The sequence below is a fragment of the Melopsittacus undulatus genome, chromosome 1 (genome assembly GCF_012275295.1).
Source record: "Melopsittacus undulatus isolate bMelUnd1 chromosome 1, bMelUnd1.mat.Z, whole genome shotgun sequence".
Taxonomy (NCBI): Eukaryota; Metazoa; Chordata; class Aves; order Psittaciformes; family Psittaculidae; genus Melopsittacus; species Melopsittacus undulatus.
In genome coordinates, this window is record NC_047527.1 from 103,624,049 (window position 1) to 103,643,943 (window position 19,895).

A 19,895-nucleotide genomic window follows, 5' to 3' on the forward strand; every position below is an offset into this window, starting at 1 on the left:
TACTGTCAAAGTACGGTACTAGTCAAAGCTGGTCTCTAGACTTTCTTTAGCTGATGGAAATGGATTAGCATCTCCAGAAACCAATTCACCCTGTTGCTGATCAACTCCAGTGCCATGACTTAGCCCAAGATTAAGTCAGGTACCTTTTGGTGTAAATGTCTACCTCCAGGCTCAATGTTGGAACCTGTAGTCAAAGGGAATCTCGTCAAGACAGTCAGTGGAGTGCAGAAAGCTCTCAGGTTCACTCAGAGAGAGACACATACATTTGGTAAGTCAAGACACCATCCGGTTTCCTTTATAATGTAACTGACTGGATCTCTCCTGACTATTACAGGATTGACAGATCATATACACAACATCACAGATGACTGAATTTGGGCAAGATGAATCCCAATCCAGTTGTCTAGTTTTGTGCTAGTAAAAGCCAGGTGAGAGGCCTCTTACTATGTGTCAGCAAGGTTTTGCCAGATCTCAACAGGTAAAAACACCTGGTAGTCTGTTCCTGAAAAGATGGATGGATGATCTTAACCATGCCTGTATGTGCAGCAACAGCAGCAGAAGGGGAAGTTGGGAAGAGGGAGGACAGACTATGCAAAAGAGTAGCTTCCCCTCAGTATGTGGCATGATGTTAACAAGTAACAAATACTCAGAGCAGCAAGGGCAGGGTTTTGAGGTTTGTATGGAGGATTTTGTTTGTTTGAAGTGGAATTTTTTGAGTGTTCAACACCAGCATAACCACACTCCAGTTTAAACAAATAGTCCAACTTTGATCTGAATGACAAAAACCACAAAAATCTCAAGAATTTGTATCAAGTCTCTTATTGATTTCATTGCTGATTGATTTAAGTAATGAGACCAGGAAATCACAGAGCTTCGGATACACACATTCATAGAACTAGTCAAGTGTAAGAAGCACTGGGCTAACAGTTTCCACACTAAACCTGAAGAAAAGCCCCGAAGACCTGCAGTAGATTCATTATCCCATTTCCACACATTCCTGTGCAGCTGCACTGATTTGGATTCAGTACAGCAAAATGAAAATGAAAATGTAACTGCAAGTTAAAGCAAAGTATTCAATTTTCTTCTTACCTGTAAGATCTTTCTATTGTGTGATGCACCACCAGTAGCCAAAATCCTTGTTCTGGGCACTGCAATGTAATACAACATATAGATCAGATTGAAAGCGCATATTGTCGAGATTAGTACTACTGAACCAAGCAATGAGAAAAAGGAGCAGGGAGTCAGGTGATCTGGGTTCTCTCCCTGTACCTCTGATTTACCTTCTGTAAAAAAGGAGATAAGACTAATTACCCACCTTTCCAAGGCACATTAGAACACTTCCTGAGAAGAGGCAACATAAATATTGCAGATCTATTACTATTATAGTGCTATCAAAGTCAGGGAGATTTACAAAAGCGATATACAGTATGAAAGGCAGAGTGTTATCATACTACGGAGCTCTGGTTTGAGGTCAGATTGGTTTGGCTCATAGCTGTACATATACAAACTGACAGATAACCTTTAAAATCAGCAATATTTTTAAACTTATCTCCTTGTGACGTTCACAGTCAGAGCTCACTAAATCTGGGCAATCCCTATCTGCTTGAATGACAAGGAAGTGTGTCGAAAGGTAATTAGAAATGGTCTAAGTCACTTCAATAAAAGAAAAAGTATCTGAATCTTCATCCAGTGCAAACCCACAGCTCTGGGGATGATAAAAATAAATTATCCTGTATTCTTTAGTCTCTAAAGAAACCCACCTTTCCTTCTCACATTCCTGAACGTCTGTCCTGTGCCTCATCATTTATTTGTGTGCATGCTCCTGTGGAGCACGGAATGTGATAAGCCATACATTTATCCATAACTGCACTTCAGCAAGGCATTATGAATGCAAGTAGTCCAGATGATCTCACTGAAATTCTTTAAGGGCTTAAAACAAAATACATGCATAAATACTTTGATACTGTACATTTAAAAAAAAAAATAAAAACCTAAACAATTAACCTGATTTATGACAATAGGAAATGATACCATCATGTATGCCCTCCCAAAAGCGGAATTTTACTGTGATTATTGTTTTGTTATCTTAATCTCCTTTTTAATAAAAGTTAATTTATTTCTCACAAGGCAAGCTTGGTCAACTTATACTGATGCCCTAAATAACTTATTGTCATTTGTCCTTTCAAGTATCTTAATGAGAAAAGCCCTGAAGACAGAACTGGAAACAAACAAAAGAGGCAGCTCACTCTGCCAGATCTAGACACAGAGCTACATGCTCAGGTGGAGTCTAAGACCCAGACAAAGCCTTGCATGGGGGACCCTATTTTGCTGATAAATTTAATTTTATTTTCCTCTTTGGAGGATATTCAGTGATGCACAAATTGGGTTTTAAAAGCCATTAGGATCTCTGTCAATGTCAGTAAACAAATAAAACAAACAGCAGAGTGATTCCTCAGGGAAAACGAGTTTCAATTATGCCAACACAGAGTGACAGATCCCTGCCAAGATTATCACAACAGCATAAGAGCACAGAAACCAGTGAAAAATAACTAGTGAGCCTGTGTTCCTAGAAACCAAACTGAACTCTAAATGATTTGATCAGTAGTTGCAATTCCGTCTTGCTAAACTTTGTTGCAAATACAGATTCTTGAAGAGCTACAGTATCCAACATGAAAACACCACATTTCAGAGACAGCCAGCAAGGCAGAATGAGAAACAAACATGTTCGCTACACTTCACAGCAGCTAACACTGAAGAATAAGGCTTGTTTGCACTTCTCTGCCTCTGCAAAGGGGCTTCATAAACTGCTAGGCTATTACCATCAAGGAAGAAGGGTGGACAATATATAAGAGGTAAAGCCAAACAGCAACCACTCCTGTGAAACTGCAAACATACGTTAGCTCAACTGCTTCTTAGGCTTTCACCTGCATGCCAGCTCTCTCTGTTTCATGGCTCCTGCTCCACAGCTTTGCAAATGTTTCAGAGCTCTGTCAGTCTATATTGCCACCTGCTTGCACTGAGGCCAGTAGGGCTGATTTGTGTCTTCTACCTGACTCAGTGGCCCTGTAACATATAACATGCTTGCTTTGGGAATCAAGGACTGGACATGAGACTTACTCCTTGCTAGGTCAGAAGATGCGATTTTTGGCTATGTTATCAATTTATGCCATAACTATAACAGATCTCAAGTCTAAAAGTGTTTAACACCCTGATTACCTGCACATCCATCTTAATCCAGACTAATCCTTTCATAGGAAAATGCTAAAAATTATTTCAGTATGTAGCTAACCTACATGATAAAATAAACTAAATTGATTTACACTGCAAAGTTTGTAATGTTGGACATTTCAAGTTCTAAATTGGATCAGTTCATGAATGCACATGAACTGTAAAAAAAACAAAATCCTATGCTGAAGCTACATGAACAACAAAACCATTCATTCTCCTCCATTTCAAACAATTAGGCTCACTTCACCAAAACATATCCCAGTAGATAACAGCCTAGCAAACCTTAGCCATGACTGACAACAGAATCTGACCTCTCTGCCAGTGGGACTGATTCATCCAGGCCATGTGGAAGAGTGGTCTTATGTGAAGCCAGCGCACCAGAGCAGAGACAACAGATTCCCTGATTGACTTTCAGTCACTTCTTACAGATGAGGAGTAGGTCGCAAAAGAAGAACTTACTTGAATTTGCTGAATTTTAGGTCTGCCTTTTACTTCAATCTCTCTCTGGAGAGCAAGGAAAATGCATTGATCACTGATTTCAGAGGTTGTCTTTTTAATGCCAATATTATGCGCTTTACTGAAGTGTAGACATTTGCTCCAAGATGTGTAATTGGATACATCTCATAAATAAATAAATAAAGCCCATCATTTATGTATACAGGGGCATTAACAAAGACATCGTTCATCCATCACTAGCAGTGTTCTCAGCCAGCTGTGTTTGAATCTGTCAGGAGCTACCATCTATCCCCTAGGGCAGTGCACAGAAAATACAGTGTTACTAAAAAAAATAAACAACTGTAGCAAACATAATTCATGAATTCAATTCTTTGACAGCTGAATCAGATTTAAACATCTTTTAATTAAAAGCTCCCTGCGTAGTACCTAACCAACCAGTTTATTTCCTTCCTATTTAAAAACTAATGATTTTTAGAGAGCTGATAGAGAATTTTAACCCTATCTGGAAAGCACTCACAGCTGCACATGGCATAGTGTCATCCTGCAATATACACACCTTCTACAGATCTGTTATCTGCTGTGGAACATGGCTACTGATCTAACAAAACTGTGAAAATAACAATTCCCACTGGACTGGAGGAGCAGGGAAAATCCAAGTAATGATGTTCACTTATACAATCACAGAATCATAGAATAGTTAGGGTTGGAAAGGGCCTTAAGATCATCAAGTTCCAACCCCGCTGCCATGGGCAGGGACACCTCACACTAAACCATATCACCCAAGGCTCTGTCCAACCTGGCCTTGAATGGCCTTGAACACTGCCAGGGATGGAGCATTCACTACCTCCCTGGGCAACCCATTCCAGTGCCTCACCACCCTAACAGTAAAGGATTTCTTCCTTATATCCAATCTAAACCTCCCCTGTTTAAATTTTAACCCATTACCCCTTGTCCTATCACTACAGTCCCTAATGAAGAGTCCCTCCCCAGCATCTCTATTATGAGGGAAGACACAGCAAAAGGCACCTTTTCATACAAGGCTGAGAAGTCAGCCCACTCTATGTATGTTACTACTCACACAACAGTCCCCATTTTGCCTTTCACAGAGATCCAGCAAGAAATGAGCGATCAAGAATTAAAGTTCATCTCCTGACTAGTTTTTAGGCAAAATATTGCTTTCATTGAAAGGCACATAGGGGAAAAAAAATCTGCCACTGGGAAATTTTGTTGTGTTCAGACATGGAGAGTGGTCCCAAAAAGATTGAAGTCCTGCATCACCATACATTTAGAAACATAGAATTGATGCCTTCCCAGGAAAGAAAGCAGTTTAAGCAGATTAAGACAAAAAGCAGAGGCAAAACAAAAGATTTTAGGAAGTGCAGACTCAAAGAGCATTGCCCAAGTGGATTCAGCAGGTAAGACAGTAGAACCAGTAACACAGGGCAAGTGCCCCTTGAGCAGTCTGACATCCCCTCTAATAGCCTTGGCACAAAACCATAGCTATTAAGGAAAATAATCACATAAGCAAACTTGCATCAATCTGAAGGTTAGCGCTGATAATTAGCACCAAAACTCCACTGCCACATCATTTGTGCAAGGAGACTGGAGGTAGGAATTCAGCCTCCTGTACCACCAGCAGCGGGGTCAGATCAGACTGCTAGCAGGTCCGGATGCTGAAATCGAGGGGGTGACTCCTGATCTTATGGCTTTTGCATCTGGCTGTATTTCAACAGGGCGGCAACAACGTGCCTGTGTCAGTCCAGAATTTTGCTGGCTCATGTGCTGCAAGGTCTGGAAGCAGAATCTGACCTTCCATTTTGTCAGTGAAAACTCAACTTTGTCATCTAAATTTCCAGTGCTGCTCACAGCCCTGGTTTGTACAAACTCCAGGCATTTGCTGACATTCAAAACTCCTATAAGACATTTCCAAGGCTTCATCCAAACAACTTCATAGCATCTTTCTCATCACAACTGAATACATAAATAAAACAGAACAATAGAACAGGCATTCAAAAAGCAGCTGATTATGTGCATGAACCCACGCCAGCTATAAGCATGATTGCGAATAACTGCAATTTACAATTTGCAAGCAACAAGAAAAGGATCAGCCCCTCCTTTATTTCTCTGATTAACTCCAAACACTATAATTTCAAAAAAAAAGTATTTTCCTAGCTTTTCATTCAAGAAAACAAAACAAAAATGCATGATTATTTTTTCCCATTTAGAAAACAAATACTCCAAAATCATCCTACTTGCACATTAGCTCTTCCAAAATTCATGCTAATCTTTCATATTCATATAAAGCTTGTGAAATTAAACTCCAGCTATAGTAAAAGGGTTTTCATCTATACCCTTTTAAAATATGAAAACATACAAGGTCCTGAGCACCCCTTCTGTCCATGTGAGGTCTAGAATTGGGTCCAAAAGCCCTTGTTTATCTGCCTCATTGTGCTGCATCACTTCTGACATCTCCAAGTATTTCACAGCAGAGAAAAAAGACTGTCATAAACCAGCCTTCAGCATGTTAGACAATATCTACCTGATTGAGACAAAAGTAACGTGAACTAGGACACACTCTTTTTTTTCCCGTTTTCATTTAGACCAATACAACCACCATACAACCACCAAGGAGACAAATTAAAAGCCAAATACTGAAACCAAATACTCAAATTCAGCCACTCTTACAATTCTAAAAACAATACAGTTATTCATAAAAGCTATTAAAAAACTATTTTTAGAAGTGCTTCTGACTTTCACTTCGAAGCATGAGCCAATTTATTACAGGGAAAAGCAAGCCCTATTTGCCACAGATTGGCTGGTTTCTTGCTTATAAGCAAAGACGCTTTCATATTTTGTAACATGCTTTAATATCACTGAGGTTTTCAATTGCTCAAATGTATGAGAAATTTTCCAGACACAGAATTTATTCTTATTTTTTAAATGCAGTGCCTGCGGAAGAAAAACAACTTTTAAGGATAGAATTGATCATCAGCCTCTAAGGCTGCTGTAGCAGAGCTGCTATCATATCAGCTGTAATTCAACAGGGGGAAAAGCTTCAGTTTTCTCAGCGGCAATGACAAATATGCCTAATATTCTCGACAATTATGCTACTTACATAGATAAAGTCTGTACAATGATATAGGGGAGAACAAGCATGATTCTTCTTGCTCACATTGCTCTAAGGCAAGAATAATACCACTAAAATGAGTAGGTGCTCACACACGTAAGTAAAACAGAGTAGGACTGGTATCCATAGTCAAAGCTTACATTCTACTTATAGCCTAGGTCACCTTACATCCTCAAGCAACTTCTAACAGCAGAAATTGTTCTTCATGAGGGTGCCAAATTTGGCTTTCCTAAGCCCTTACTTTAATAAAGACAAAACTTTGTATTTTGTAGTCTGAAGCTTAAAGACACCAAATTGCCTCATTCTGAAAATTCTCTTAGTCTAGATCATGTCAGATATCAATTTAAAATTTAACGTTGACTCAAGGCCTTCCCCTTTCTGATGGATTTCAGAAAAAAAATAACATACAAAAACATGTACATAAATTCCCCCTTAAGAGCAACTTAAATTATTGCAGATCACCTGAAAAATGCACACAGATGTACTATAGGAAACAAAATCTACTCAAGATACAGCCCCACTGACAATTCAGCTCCATTGACTTCTGCAGAGCTATACAGCAAGGGAAACTTTGGAACATGACTGGTAAAGACATACTTGGGAACAAGCAGATCAATAGTCATAACACTGTTAAAACACATAAGTTGACACACTCACAACAAGACCTCTGAAATATTTGCCCTTCTTGCAGAAATACTTCAGAGCTGCAATTGCTTATCAATTCACTGGAATTTTCTTTTCCATTGAGACACAGACCTCTGTTTGACAGAATATTTTGATGAAGCCTGGGATAAATATCAACAGTAATATATAAAGAAATTCTACAGCTCAGCACTGGAGCTTACAGCAAGGGAGGAGGAGAGGGAAGTGGGGGAGGGGGATGGGGAAACATCAGATTCAGACCAAAAGCTTTGCAGATAAAGGATGAATATTTATTTTTCAAAAATATTCCTGTGAAAGCTTTTAAAGGAAAGAGATGGAAGACAAATTAAAAGGAGCACTTAAAATCTGTTTGGTCAAGACTGAAAATGTAGTTGGGGAGAAGTCCTCTCCTGATGACGCTATTACTAGATGCAATGTAATAAACCCTTGCTACCTCTAACGTGTGTAAATCCTTGGTTCAGAATTAATTTCTTAAAGATAAAAAGTAATATATTTAATGAATAGCTAAGTTAAAACGGGTTCATGTACCAATGGAGCTGGCTTATATCAGGTTTATTTTTTATTTTTTGGCTACTCAAAGTTTTCCTCTTTTGTTACACAGTTTGCTTATGGCAAGAACTACAAAACTTATAAATAGTGTGTGTTGGGGGAAAATTATCACAAAAACCATTCAGCAATTGTACAAACAACCATAAAGTAGCAAAGGCTCCAAGTAAAGGCTCCAGCTTTGGTTTACTCAATGGTTCCACAATTTTTCAGAGACCCCTGGCAACACCTCTCCCTTCACCATCCACTTCAGAATTCCTGGCATCTAGTGAATAAATACAAAATATGGAACCAATATAACAAATAAACTGACTTTCAAAAAATATTCTAAAGCAGGTGATATCAGTCTAAAAACAAAACTGAGCATCTGAAACCTAGCCATCACATACAGCTATGTAATAACCACATGCAGAAAGCTCCAAAAACATAAAAGGTCAGAATGGACCTTCTGCTTAAACAATATGACACAACTTTCAGACCATCCCAGATCCCACTATCCAGCCCTTCAGTATTCACTGAACTACAGTAATTTGAAGAAGACACAGAACATCAGCTGAAGGACTCAAAGTGACAGAGAATTTACTGCAACTACTGGCTGTTTTCATGTTTAATACCTTTAAACATTTGCACTTTTCCCAAAACTCAGGTTTTTATTCTTTAAAATTCTAGCCACTTGATTTTTCTGGCTTTAGTCTTCCAGTTAAAATAGTACTATAGAAATGGGTTTCCCCTTCATGTGTTGGCACTTACAGACCACAATTAAATAGCATCTTGTCTTTCTTTTTGATAAGCTGAGGATATTAAGTACTGGTTCTCATTAAAAACCATAATTTCAAGACCACAAACCACTGATGCTTTGTGCTGCTGGTATACTACTAGTGCCTAGCAGTAATGTCTTCACCACTGAAACCTCTATCAGAAAAGAGCAGAGTTGGTAAAAGCATTAAAAATGCCTAGCCTAGCAGCATCTGACACTGCTTATTGTCAATTTGCCTATCCAAATATTTAATAATAAAGTATCAGTTTATAAAAACTCCTTATAACTCACAGAGAACCTTATAGAATCATCATAGTATAGTTCGGGTTGGAAGAGAACTTAAAACTCATCCAGTTCGAAACCCAACACTTTTCACTAGACCAGGTTGCTTAAAGCCCCATCCAACCTGGCCTTGAACACTGCCAGGGATGGGGCAGCCACAACTTCTCTGGGCAACCTGTGACAGGGCCTCAGCATCCTCACAGTGAAGAATTTCTTCCCAATATCTAGTCTGTATCTCCCCTCTTTCAGTTTAAAGCCATTTGCCCTTGTCCTGTCCCTACTTGCTCTTATAAACCTTGCACTAGAAAACTGCATGGCTTCTTGGGAGCATGTTCCAGCTTTGAAGATCTGTAGCTCCAAGAGACAGATGCTCTGTGGAGCCCTGTGCTAGAAGGTCAAGTGTCCTGCAGTCCCCATCACAGGAAGCCCCAGTGTTCAGGAGGGATCTCTGCAAACCAGATCTCTACCAGAGAGAGGTGGTTTCTCAGGACCACTCTGCTTCCCTCAGCAGTGGTCTTTGCATCTTATCAATAACATTAACGAAAGCCTCTACAAACCCAACAGAAAAGAGTCAAGGCCCAAGTATCATTTCATTTGTGCAAAGGATAAGCCATCTGAAAACCAGAAAAGAACTGACAAAACAAGGTAATTTGGGTGTTTTCTTTACAAGATTTTTCAAAAGAATTATTACAACTATTTTGGCATCCACAAATACTGCCTGTAGCACTCTACCCCTGTTCCTGAAAGACTGTTTTGTGTTTGGTGCTGGTGAAAAATTTTTCTTCTTGATTTTTCTTTTTAATACCTCCTACTCTTCTCAATAGAAATAACCTACAGGTTGTAAAATACTTAGCAAGAATAAAATGAATTGATGTCAGGGTGACCCTGCTCCCAAAGCAGAAAAATCTGTTTACTTTGTTCAAAGTTCCATATGCCGAAAAGGGAAGCAAATATACTGAGTAGGAAAAATTTGCTACTTCTGCTCCCAAAAAACCAAACTTACTAGCAAAAAAAAAAAACCCACCATGCTGACCTTCTATTTGTGAATGTGGTGAGTTACTGCACTCATATGAACCTCCTCCTTTCTGTGCCTATAGAATACAGCACCGGAGACCACTTGTACCAGTTGAGGGTCTGAGCACTGCTAAAGTCTTCTGTTATTAATAAACCTCCTGCTTTCCAAGTGGATTATTTATAAATTAATTTTGTGACCTCTGGCAGGCTAGAACTAAACAGAGAACACAGGGGGGTTTCCCCTTTAACTGAAAGAGAAAGGCTACAGAAAGATGGATAGAGGCAAGCAATTAATATTTCCTAATAATTGTCATACTGAATGGGAGAACTGCTATGTTTCTCAGGGTTTCTGCACAGAAAGGTTCCAGGTAACCATTCATTCATGAGGCTGGGTTCATGTAAATGGGATGCTGTTGCCAAGCAACCATAGGTGCTAAGGAATGAAATACAGTCTGCAGAAACCTAATAGCCTGGAGAGAAAAAGAACTACAATCTGAGATTTATGGCATATATAAAAGGAAAAGAGTCATTCTCCCACACAAAAGAACACAGATACTTTATTATAAATGTCCTTAGTGTGTTTTTCTAAGGCATAATTAACCAATAAAATCCCTTCCCCACCCCAAATCAAAGAGGTAAATTTTTTTTAATGTTTTGTTCATTAGGCTTTCTAGAAATAAATCTTGAGAAATTAGCTACCAAGACAAACACTAAAATTTAACCCAAAGATCTTTCTTTTGCACAAGAAAAATGTTATCTATACAGACAGCACTGCAACTGCCAATCAGCTATCTACTTTACCTTCCTATGTTTTTATACCATGCTCATTAACATTGCATCTGATCATCAGAAATTCTCTTTAAGCTTATTAAGATTTTAAAATATTTTTAGCAAGTTAATTAGAATACATTAACAGAGCTCATCTGTGTTCACCCATCATGCATATTTTATTTTATTCAGGCAAATTGCTTTTAAATGAAATATTAGACCTAGCAAGGGTACACTGTTGGGTAGTGAAACAATACAACCCCTTAGTACAAACACCCTAATAACTATGTCACTGGAAAGTGAGATCTGATGCCAAGGCACCTGCCCATATCACTCCAGCTAGGGTGTGGCTACATGGACCTGGGAAAACATCCTAGTACCTAAACCATCCTTAATTGACATTATGTTTCCATACAATCAATAGAAGTTAGAGCCACCAAGAGATCACTACAATGGGAACCAGAGGTCTAGCTAAGGAGAAGGAAAGAACATCTTCAACCTCTCACACTAAGGTTCAATGCTTTCACAAATTCATGTTTATGTTGTTTACTTCTCTGGCTGACAGTCTCTGAAGATACCATTTGATCTAAGGCAGGAGCCCAATTAGAACTTGACATGGAGAGCCACAGGTTGCTAACATGCAGAGGTGCACATCGATTTGCCAAAACAGCAAGAACAGCTCACAAAGAATAAACCTGAAATACCCTTTGCTTTAGCTAGCATTATAAATTCCTCCCTTTAATGTGCACTAAATGTCACGAAATTCAATCACATAATATTAAGTAACAGTTTACGAGGAAAAAGGAGGCAGCAAAAACCACATTGGGGTATTTTCAGTATGTCACTTGCAGAATTTCACTCAAGTGAGATGAAGTCTATCACTGGACAATGAAAAGTAACTACAATACTACTATAATAACACATTCCCTTCAAGCTCCAGCTATACATTCACTCAAACCAGTTAAATATGGCTTTTTAATGAAAAGACAAGGGGTAATGGCTTTAAATAGAAAGAGGGTAGATTTAGAGGAGATATAAAGAAGTTCTTTACTGTGAGATGTCTCACCAGGTTGCTTTGAGCAACCTGGTCTAGTGGGAGGTGTCCCTGCCCATGGCAGGGGGTTGGAGCTGGATGAGCTTTAAGGACCCTTCCATTCTATGATTCTATCGTATCTTTGAAATAGCTCCTTTAGACTCCATGTGGCCCAAATTCTTTCTATCAAAGGAGGGACGGAAAAAATCACATTAATTTCATCAACAGTTCTCAAGCTAAGCGGTTACTTTTAAATAAAAGGATAAACAAAGTTTGCCAACTTCATGCTTGATTCAGATTTTACACTCTCACTGCATTTCAATTAACCTACCACAGACTGCAGAGCTGACATATTTGATTTGGATAGCAAAGAAAATGCTCTTTAAAAAACAACAGGTCTGAAGCTTTTGATGAGCGATCATACAATCCATATCAAAACACACATTTAAATCTCAGTCACCACACATTTCATGATCTGCATCATTAACACTGTCTGGTTTGAGGGATTTTGATAATGTCTTTTACAATCTGTAACAGTTCTTTATCTCCAAGGCACTGACACCTTTTAACCAATGATCATTATTTAGGTATGCTTTGTGCCTATAGTCGTCCCCAAGATATTGTTCTTCTTAGTTCTAGAGGCTGCTTTTTTATAAACTGCTGTCAAACTCCCCACATTTTCTCCCAGTGAGGAACCCCAAAACTGGATTCATTTCATTTAGCATTTGGATAAACACATCAGCCATGCTGGTACAGGGAAATTTTAATCACAGCTAGGCAATCCTAGGGTAAACTCATTCAAAGACCAAGAGAAGAGGACCATAGCAATGGGTAGAGTTCTTTTCTCTAAATAAATCAATATTGATTGCACTGAATCCAAACCCAACCTGTCATAACCTTTCCTTCTATTCCTACATTTATTTATCAACTCAAACATCAAATGCATAAGCTGCAGTCTGCACTCTCTCCTCAAGCTTGACCAAGCAGAAGTTTTGTTTCTTAAAGGAATTCTCTGCCTTCGACAGTTCGAGCAGAGATTTCACCTCCCTGCCACAGAGCTGGAGTCAGGTAACTGCCTTAGCTGCAGGAATCAGCCAAGATCTCTCCCTGGCACTCGTTGTATGTTGAGTAAAAAGTCACGCAATCTCAACAAGCTATTTATTGGCATTAAAGAACACAACTGTCTTGGTTTGTTTTGTAACATTTAAGCAGAGATATGTCCTATCAGATGGAAAACACCCACCTAAAAATCAATATAAATTTCTAGTAGCATCCTAATTGCAAAGAGCAGAGCTTGAATGAGCAATGAAGGCAAACCAGCATTTAATGTCATTTAGAGTGACCAAAGAGACTGAAATATGTTTACAATTAAGAGTATTCACTAGCAAAAGGAGGGGGTAAATTAAAGCATGACTACAAAACAACACTAAAATTAAATGCAATTCAGCCAAGCACATTTTGTCACTGGCCTACCCTGGTGCAGGGTCATTGTTCCTACAATGGAAACAGTGACTCATTTGCCCAAGGCAGTACAAAATATAGGGATTTGTTAATCCCTATAATATCAGCACTAAAGCTGCATCTGTAGTACTGTTACACTCAAGCTCACCTAGCTCAAGATTTTAATGAGAACTTGGATTTCTTCAATGCTTACAGAAACTTCCACATTAACCCAGCCATCCATTCCTAGTGAAACATTACCAACCCCAATCCCATGTCCGACTGACACCTCTGTTGAGAAGTCTGTAGCTGAGACTAGACTAAAAGGCTGGAAAACTCCTCTTGTCTATCCTCTCTCTCTTTCCCTTCTCACAAACCCACAGCACAGAGGACCCATGACAAATTCTTTGCTTTAAATTTTCTTCTGTAGAGGACAACATCTTCCACTACCTAAAACCCATCTCCAAGCATGAGGCATCACTGAATAGCTACTGACCCCTCTAATTAATATTTTGTTATTGTTATTATTAAAGTAGGAGGTTGCTCGCATCTTCCTTTGAAATGGCAAAAGGACAAGGATTCCCAGTCTGGGTACATCCTCTGGGTACCTAAGATGTGGTTCACCTCGTACACTAAAATACAGCATATTCTCCCATTCACTACGTCGTATCTAATCCTTGCATAAAACAGCAGCCAACTAAAATGCACAACATCTTTTCCGAATTCCTCATGGTTAACACATTAAGTGGCAATAAAGGGTGCAATGACTTTCCAAGGGCATGTACCTGTTTAATTATTCAAAAGAAAATTGACTCAGGCACCATGGTATGAAACACTAAAATATGCAAACGAAGTAAATTATGGGGGAAAGCAACAAAAGAGAATAAAAGAGATCATGGTGAACATACGGGAGCAGATTCTGATCTCCTTGCATACCTAAGTTTCTCTATACACTTGTGTATAAGAAGAAAAGGTTGTGAAATGATGGAAAAATATTATTTACTCATTTCAGTGCTCTTGGCTAGGGTCTTGAAACAATCTAACCATGCCTAGAATTTCCTAAGAGAGTGTTGTTTTCAGCTATACACATGAAAGCAATTTCAGAAAAAAAAGAATGTTAACACCTTTCTAGACAATCAAGTCTTACTGTTGGGAAAACACTTATTTCAACAGAGGCTGTACAGAACAGAAGAATAGGTGCATGATCTAATCCATGAATAAATCTTGTTTATTGTAAATTAAGGCCCTGATATAACTCACTAAAATAATAAGACCAGGTAAACAGAAAGATACCACAACACTAATTCTGGTTATTTGTCCATAAAACATGAATATCTCAATAAAACAAAGAGCATTTGATTCTAGCATGGACCAAAGCAAGCATATTTCCAATCAAGACATCCACTGAATTGAGCATCTCTTGTAAGCAGGTGCTACTGTGTTATATTTTCATCCAAAATGCTGAGAATTGGCTAGAAGAAAATGACAAAGTAAATGGAACAAGAAAGTATCTGAACTTGATGAATAATTCAATGATGCAATGCAACAAATACTGATTTTTCCCTGGTAAAGGCAGTTTATAACTGTCCTTTGCTTAGAAAAATGACCTTCTCATGGTAATTATGCTTTTGTCTTTAGGCACTGGATGACAGTCTCAGTAATACCAGATTCCAGTTCACAGCTCTATTGCTGATCTCAAAGCACTCCATTCCTTCTATGCCATCTAATCCTTAATCCAGCTACTGAAGAATTTCAACTATAAGGCACCCTGCTCACTGACTATTCTTTGAATATTTCGTTGACTTTTCTTGGGTCTTAATGAGCATGAGAGTTTTAATAGAGCTCACAGAGTCACAACCCTCACATGGGCATGAGCCATAGTAACTGCAGCGTGATCAAGGCAGGAATGAGGCAATCAGCCAGTAATACAGCACCTAACAGCTTCTTACAGCAACAGTGAGAACCTGGAAGCTAAGGATTTTAGGATCCACATTCATGATTGACTGAACTCTAATAAAAGTACATTACACCTCCTTTTGTCTTCTATCTGTTCAACATGATAAAAAAAGCTTCTGTAAGAAGAAAGGAAATCAACTCTCTACTCCATATTCAGGACAGAGACAGAAGAAAGTCTGACAGTATTAAACTGCAACATGCCAAAGTTAGATTTGTTGCAAGAAAAACTTTTAACAGTCAAGAAAGCAAGACACAGGTATAGGTAACCACCACTCCAGTTCCTTGAGGACCTACTTGGCTGCATGGATAACAACAGCGTGAACACAGACAACCATCATTCTTCAGTTACAGAAAAGTTACCACACAGACTGGACTGACAGAGCAGTGGTCCACAAGAACCATGGCCATACAGTCTAATGAAAAAATAATTTACTTGGGAAAGAGCTGAGTTGGATGCCAGTCTCTCTGCTCCCACAATGTCTTTTATTCCCAACAGTAACAAAATACAAGTAAGAGTCTACCTGTCAACCCTACTGCATCCAGAGTAAATATTGTGTCAGAAGCATCACTGGGGAGGTGGGCTCAGCCTGACAATCTAATAACCAGAGAAATCTTCCTTAGAGTTGTGGTACACCGCAGTGTATTCAGATCTTTCTATAAGTCATACTTCTATATCAATATTAAAAATGGATACACATCACTAGAAGATCATGACAGAGAAAGTCTCATTTTGCCTTTTCTCATTTACTCCAGTAAGACACTGGAACAGGTTGCCCAGAGAAGCTATTGCTGCCCCATCCTTCAAGTGTTCAAGATCAGGCTGGATGGGGCTCTGCTCAACCTGCTCTCCTGGAAAGTGTCCCTGTCCACGGCAGGGGTGAGGGTGTAACTGAATGATCTTTAAGGTCCTTTCCAACCCAAACCATTCTATGATTCTGTACTAATTGTGCTCTACTTTTCTTTTTTCTTGATGTATTGTCTTAATACAACAGAAATATGTGGCAAGGAATCCAGTCTACAGTAGATCACCAATCCAAAAACAATTAAGAAAAAAATTAACCCTGCTAAAATCTGTGATAACTGACATAACCAGTAGGACTAGCATAAATACAAGTAAGAACACAGGCACTCAGGTGTGTATTTTCTGTCCCCTGTAATATATCAGTATCTCTTGCTCATGAATACTTAGATTACATTTGGCTAGTGGGCAGAACTTCTTAACACCTAACAATCTAATAAAAATACTTTTTTTTTTTCTCTATGCTAGACAAATCTACCCACCTTCAACCTTTGCTACCCATAAAACACAATTTATTCAAGTACCTTTACTCTGAGTATAATTAACCTTTTCAAAGTACAAAAGCATCTGTGCCTCTTAAATGAACAAAGAGCTATTAATGAACAAAAAAATACTTTCCTGATCAAATGTTTCATACTATTTCTGGGAATACAGACTATAATATTACTACCCCTATACTGCATATAATACCGTATACAGCTCATACATCTTCTTACAAAATGTTTCTGTTTTCAAAGTATCATTGTATAAGACTGGCTTTTGTACACCATGAGGATACTTTAGCCAGCTTACTGCAGATTGATGATCAGAAACAGAATGACATGACAATGAAAAAGAAAAGACCCATTTGCCTTAATTTCAAAGCCAAGGGATGGACATAAGAGGAAAACAAGATAAATTTTATTTATTTCAAGGTTAAACTTCAAGAAACCTTAACATCACACATAGGGGTGTAAGTTTTCAATGTGATCTCTTGGCAGCCCATAATGTAAGAGAAGTAGGGCGGTTGTCAAGGAGACTTGAATTTACCATTTAAGAGGTCCAGTCATATATTGAAAAATTTAGGGAATACAAATACTACAAATCTCAAGCCTAAAAATCAGCAGCCAAGAGAAAAGAAGGCAGCACATGAGTGATTTTCTTCCTCCTTTCCCTAATTTCTTATAGGGATGAGAGATCAGAATTCACCAGTGTTTCATGTCTTTTATTTGCATCAAGACAAATTCTGCGTTTAGTTGTGTATTTTTAGCTGTATTTTAAATGAAAAGATGTCCTGAATTCTGCAGTAACACAACTGTTGATCACACTCTGTTTTCGAACAGAAGTCCTGTCAGATATTTAGCCTTAGTTACCAAAAACTATCTTCAGGGAGTACAAACATTTCCCCTCTGGCATCCTGTCAGTCCCAGCAAATCTGTAAATAAACTGTCAAACTCCATTCCAATCACTCCTGAATCTGCAAGGGAAAAAAGTAGTAAAATTGGTGCAGCTGGTTGTAGTCCCTGTAGAGAAGGGCTGATTTCACAGCTTTAATATGGTTCAGTACTTCACAGCAAGTCCAGCCTGATATACAGGATGCAGAAATGAGTGACACCTTTGCTAATCATTTTCCTAAACTTATCACATGTGGAGGTAATAACAGATGCAATGACTTTTCAAGGGCATGGACTGCTTAATTTTTCAAAAGCAAATTGACTCAAGTTCTGCAAAATTAAAAATACACTAAGACACACTGTCAAGCTACCTAAATTATGGAGAATCACACAAAAAGAGAAAACAAAGCTCTAGTCAGAAGAAAGACAGCGTTAGACCCTCTTCTTACATTGTTATATGCAAAGTAGGAATAGAGTGGCTACAAACAAGCCAAGGATCTAAACAGAGATGCTGACCTTGCAAAGACTTATTAAATAAAATGGCATACCCTACATACTATTACCTAGAACATATTGGCACCTTTGTTCTATAATTCATAACTTACTAAGTAATTCTGAAAGAGCTGGTCAAGAATTTCTCTGCAAGATATTTTTTGTTGGACCACGACAGCTAACCAAACAGTTTCTCAGGGCCACGACAGAAAATGTGCAACAGAAGAAAGATCAGAAAGAGCGCAGATAAACACTGTCACCTTCCTGCCTATGGACTCACTTAGGATGTAAATCACCTAATTTAGGAGGGGCAGAACCTGAACTGGGGTCTGCTTTATCTTACAGATTTTCCTTCACTACCAAGTTATACAAAGTCACATTCTGTCTCCAGACCAGTGAATTTTTCATAAGAAGTAGAATGGCCCCAAGCGGAAGACAGACTGACTCTAAACCAAATAGCAAAGACACTGCCTTGATTTATGTTAAATATAGGTTCAAGACTCATTTCTGTTATTAGTCAGTACAGGCATCTCAGTCTCAGCCTCCAAAAGGAGATATCCTTCATGTTTCTTCATAAAAGACCTCTGAAATGCGACTTTAATTATGAGAAAGATTGAGAAGAAATTTTGAAAGCACATTATTTCTTATGAAACAAAAATTCAGGTATTTGATTGTGCATGCTTACTCAGTCTCCCTGCTCAGGAAAGCAAACCTTCAATGGGAATAGCTGAATGCACCATAGGAAAGAGCACTGAAGTCAGTATAGACTGCAAAGAGTTTGAAGGTGAAAGAAAAATAACATCACCCCCTTAATTAGGGTTGCCATATGTTCAGATTTCTGCTTTCATGTTTTCTTTTTTTGAGCTCAAATTTTGACTGGTTGAAAAGAATACAAAAGACATCAAGATTTACCGTATGTGCCCTGGCTTCCTGTGCACTACATGTGTCAGAGATCTGACATATCACAGACATCATGCTCACCATGCAAAGGCTGCACAGCTTATCAGCTACTGTTTTCTTCCACAAATTCCCAAAAGAAACTATGTAGGTCCTACACCACATCTATTTTCCTACCACACACAAATCCAAAACATGTGCCACGAAAGTTTTCAGCAGAAGCAACAGTTGCTGCTCTCCAGAACTAAGTGTCAAACTGGCTTATTCTACTTATATACAAGCATCTTATCCAAGGTGCAAATAAATCACTGTGAACCTGAAAACTTCAGTGACCCTGGTCTAGACCGCTGTACGTGTTGGCATACAGAGTCCCCAGCAGGTCTTTCATCTGAGAATTAACCCAAAAAGAGAAATCTCTGGGCCTGAATCTTATTTCCCATAATGACTGAGTTTATAAACCCAGTCTAATAATCCTCAGAATACTCTTAACAAATAGGAATTATCATAATCCTGGTTTCAGAGGTGAGAAAAAGACACAGTGAAGATACTCATCTAGATAAATGAGGACTGAAGGCCAAGTCTAAGAATGTCATAGCAGCACCTAAATTACACCACCTTTTAACTGTGACCTACAGCCATGGCTTTGCTTTAAAAATCAATGAGAAATCAAAGTCCAGCCTGTATACTTTTTTTCTAATTAAAAAAAAAGCAACATTCTTTCAATTTCCAGTAAGAAAGAAATGGTTTATTGGATTGTCCTCCTTTATTTAAAAAAAAAAAATACTTTGCATACAAAAGCTTCAGCTCTAGAAAATTCCCCAGTGACATACAAACCTCTCTGGGTTGTACAACACAGCACAACACAACAACTCATGACACGAAATGAACCCCAAGATAATAGAGACAAAAAGGGGACTTTAATAAAAAGAATGCAGCTATCCCAATGGGACTTGCTCTAGGGCACCTGCGTAAACTCCCTTGCCAAAAGTATTTTGAACTCTGTAATGGCTACAAATGATAAGAAAGGCGATGATGAGAGAAAGTCCACGAGGCTACACCTGTGA

The 19,895-nt window shown here is 38.6% G+C and overlaps 1 protein-coding gene across 2 annotated transcripts in view; it reads right to left on the minus strand.

Annotated features, from left to right (window-relative positions):
* The window catches only part of XYLB (xylulokinase), an 83,341-nt gene that overhangs the window by 13,795 nt on the left and 49,651 nt on the right, over positions 1-19,895 (minus strand). For both annotated transcript variants that reach the window (XM_005150028.3, XM_031049799.2), the window contains exon 16: positions 1,090-1,148. In XM_005150028.3, coding sequence (XP_005150085.2) covers positions 1,090-1,148 — 59 coding nt within the window. The remainder of the gene's footprint in view (positions 1-1,089; positions 1,149-19,895) is intronic.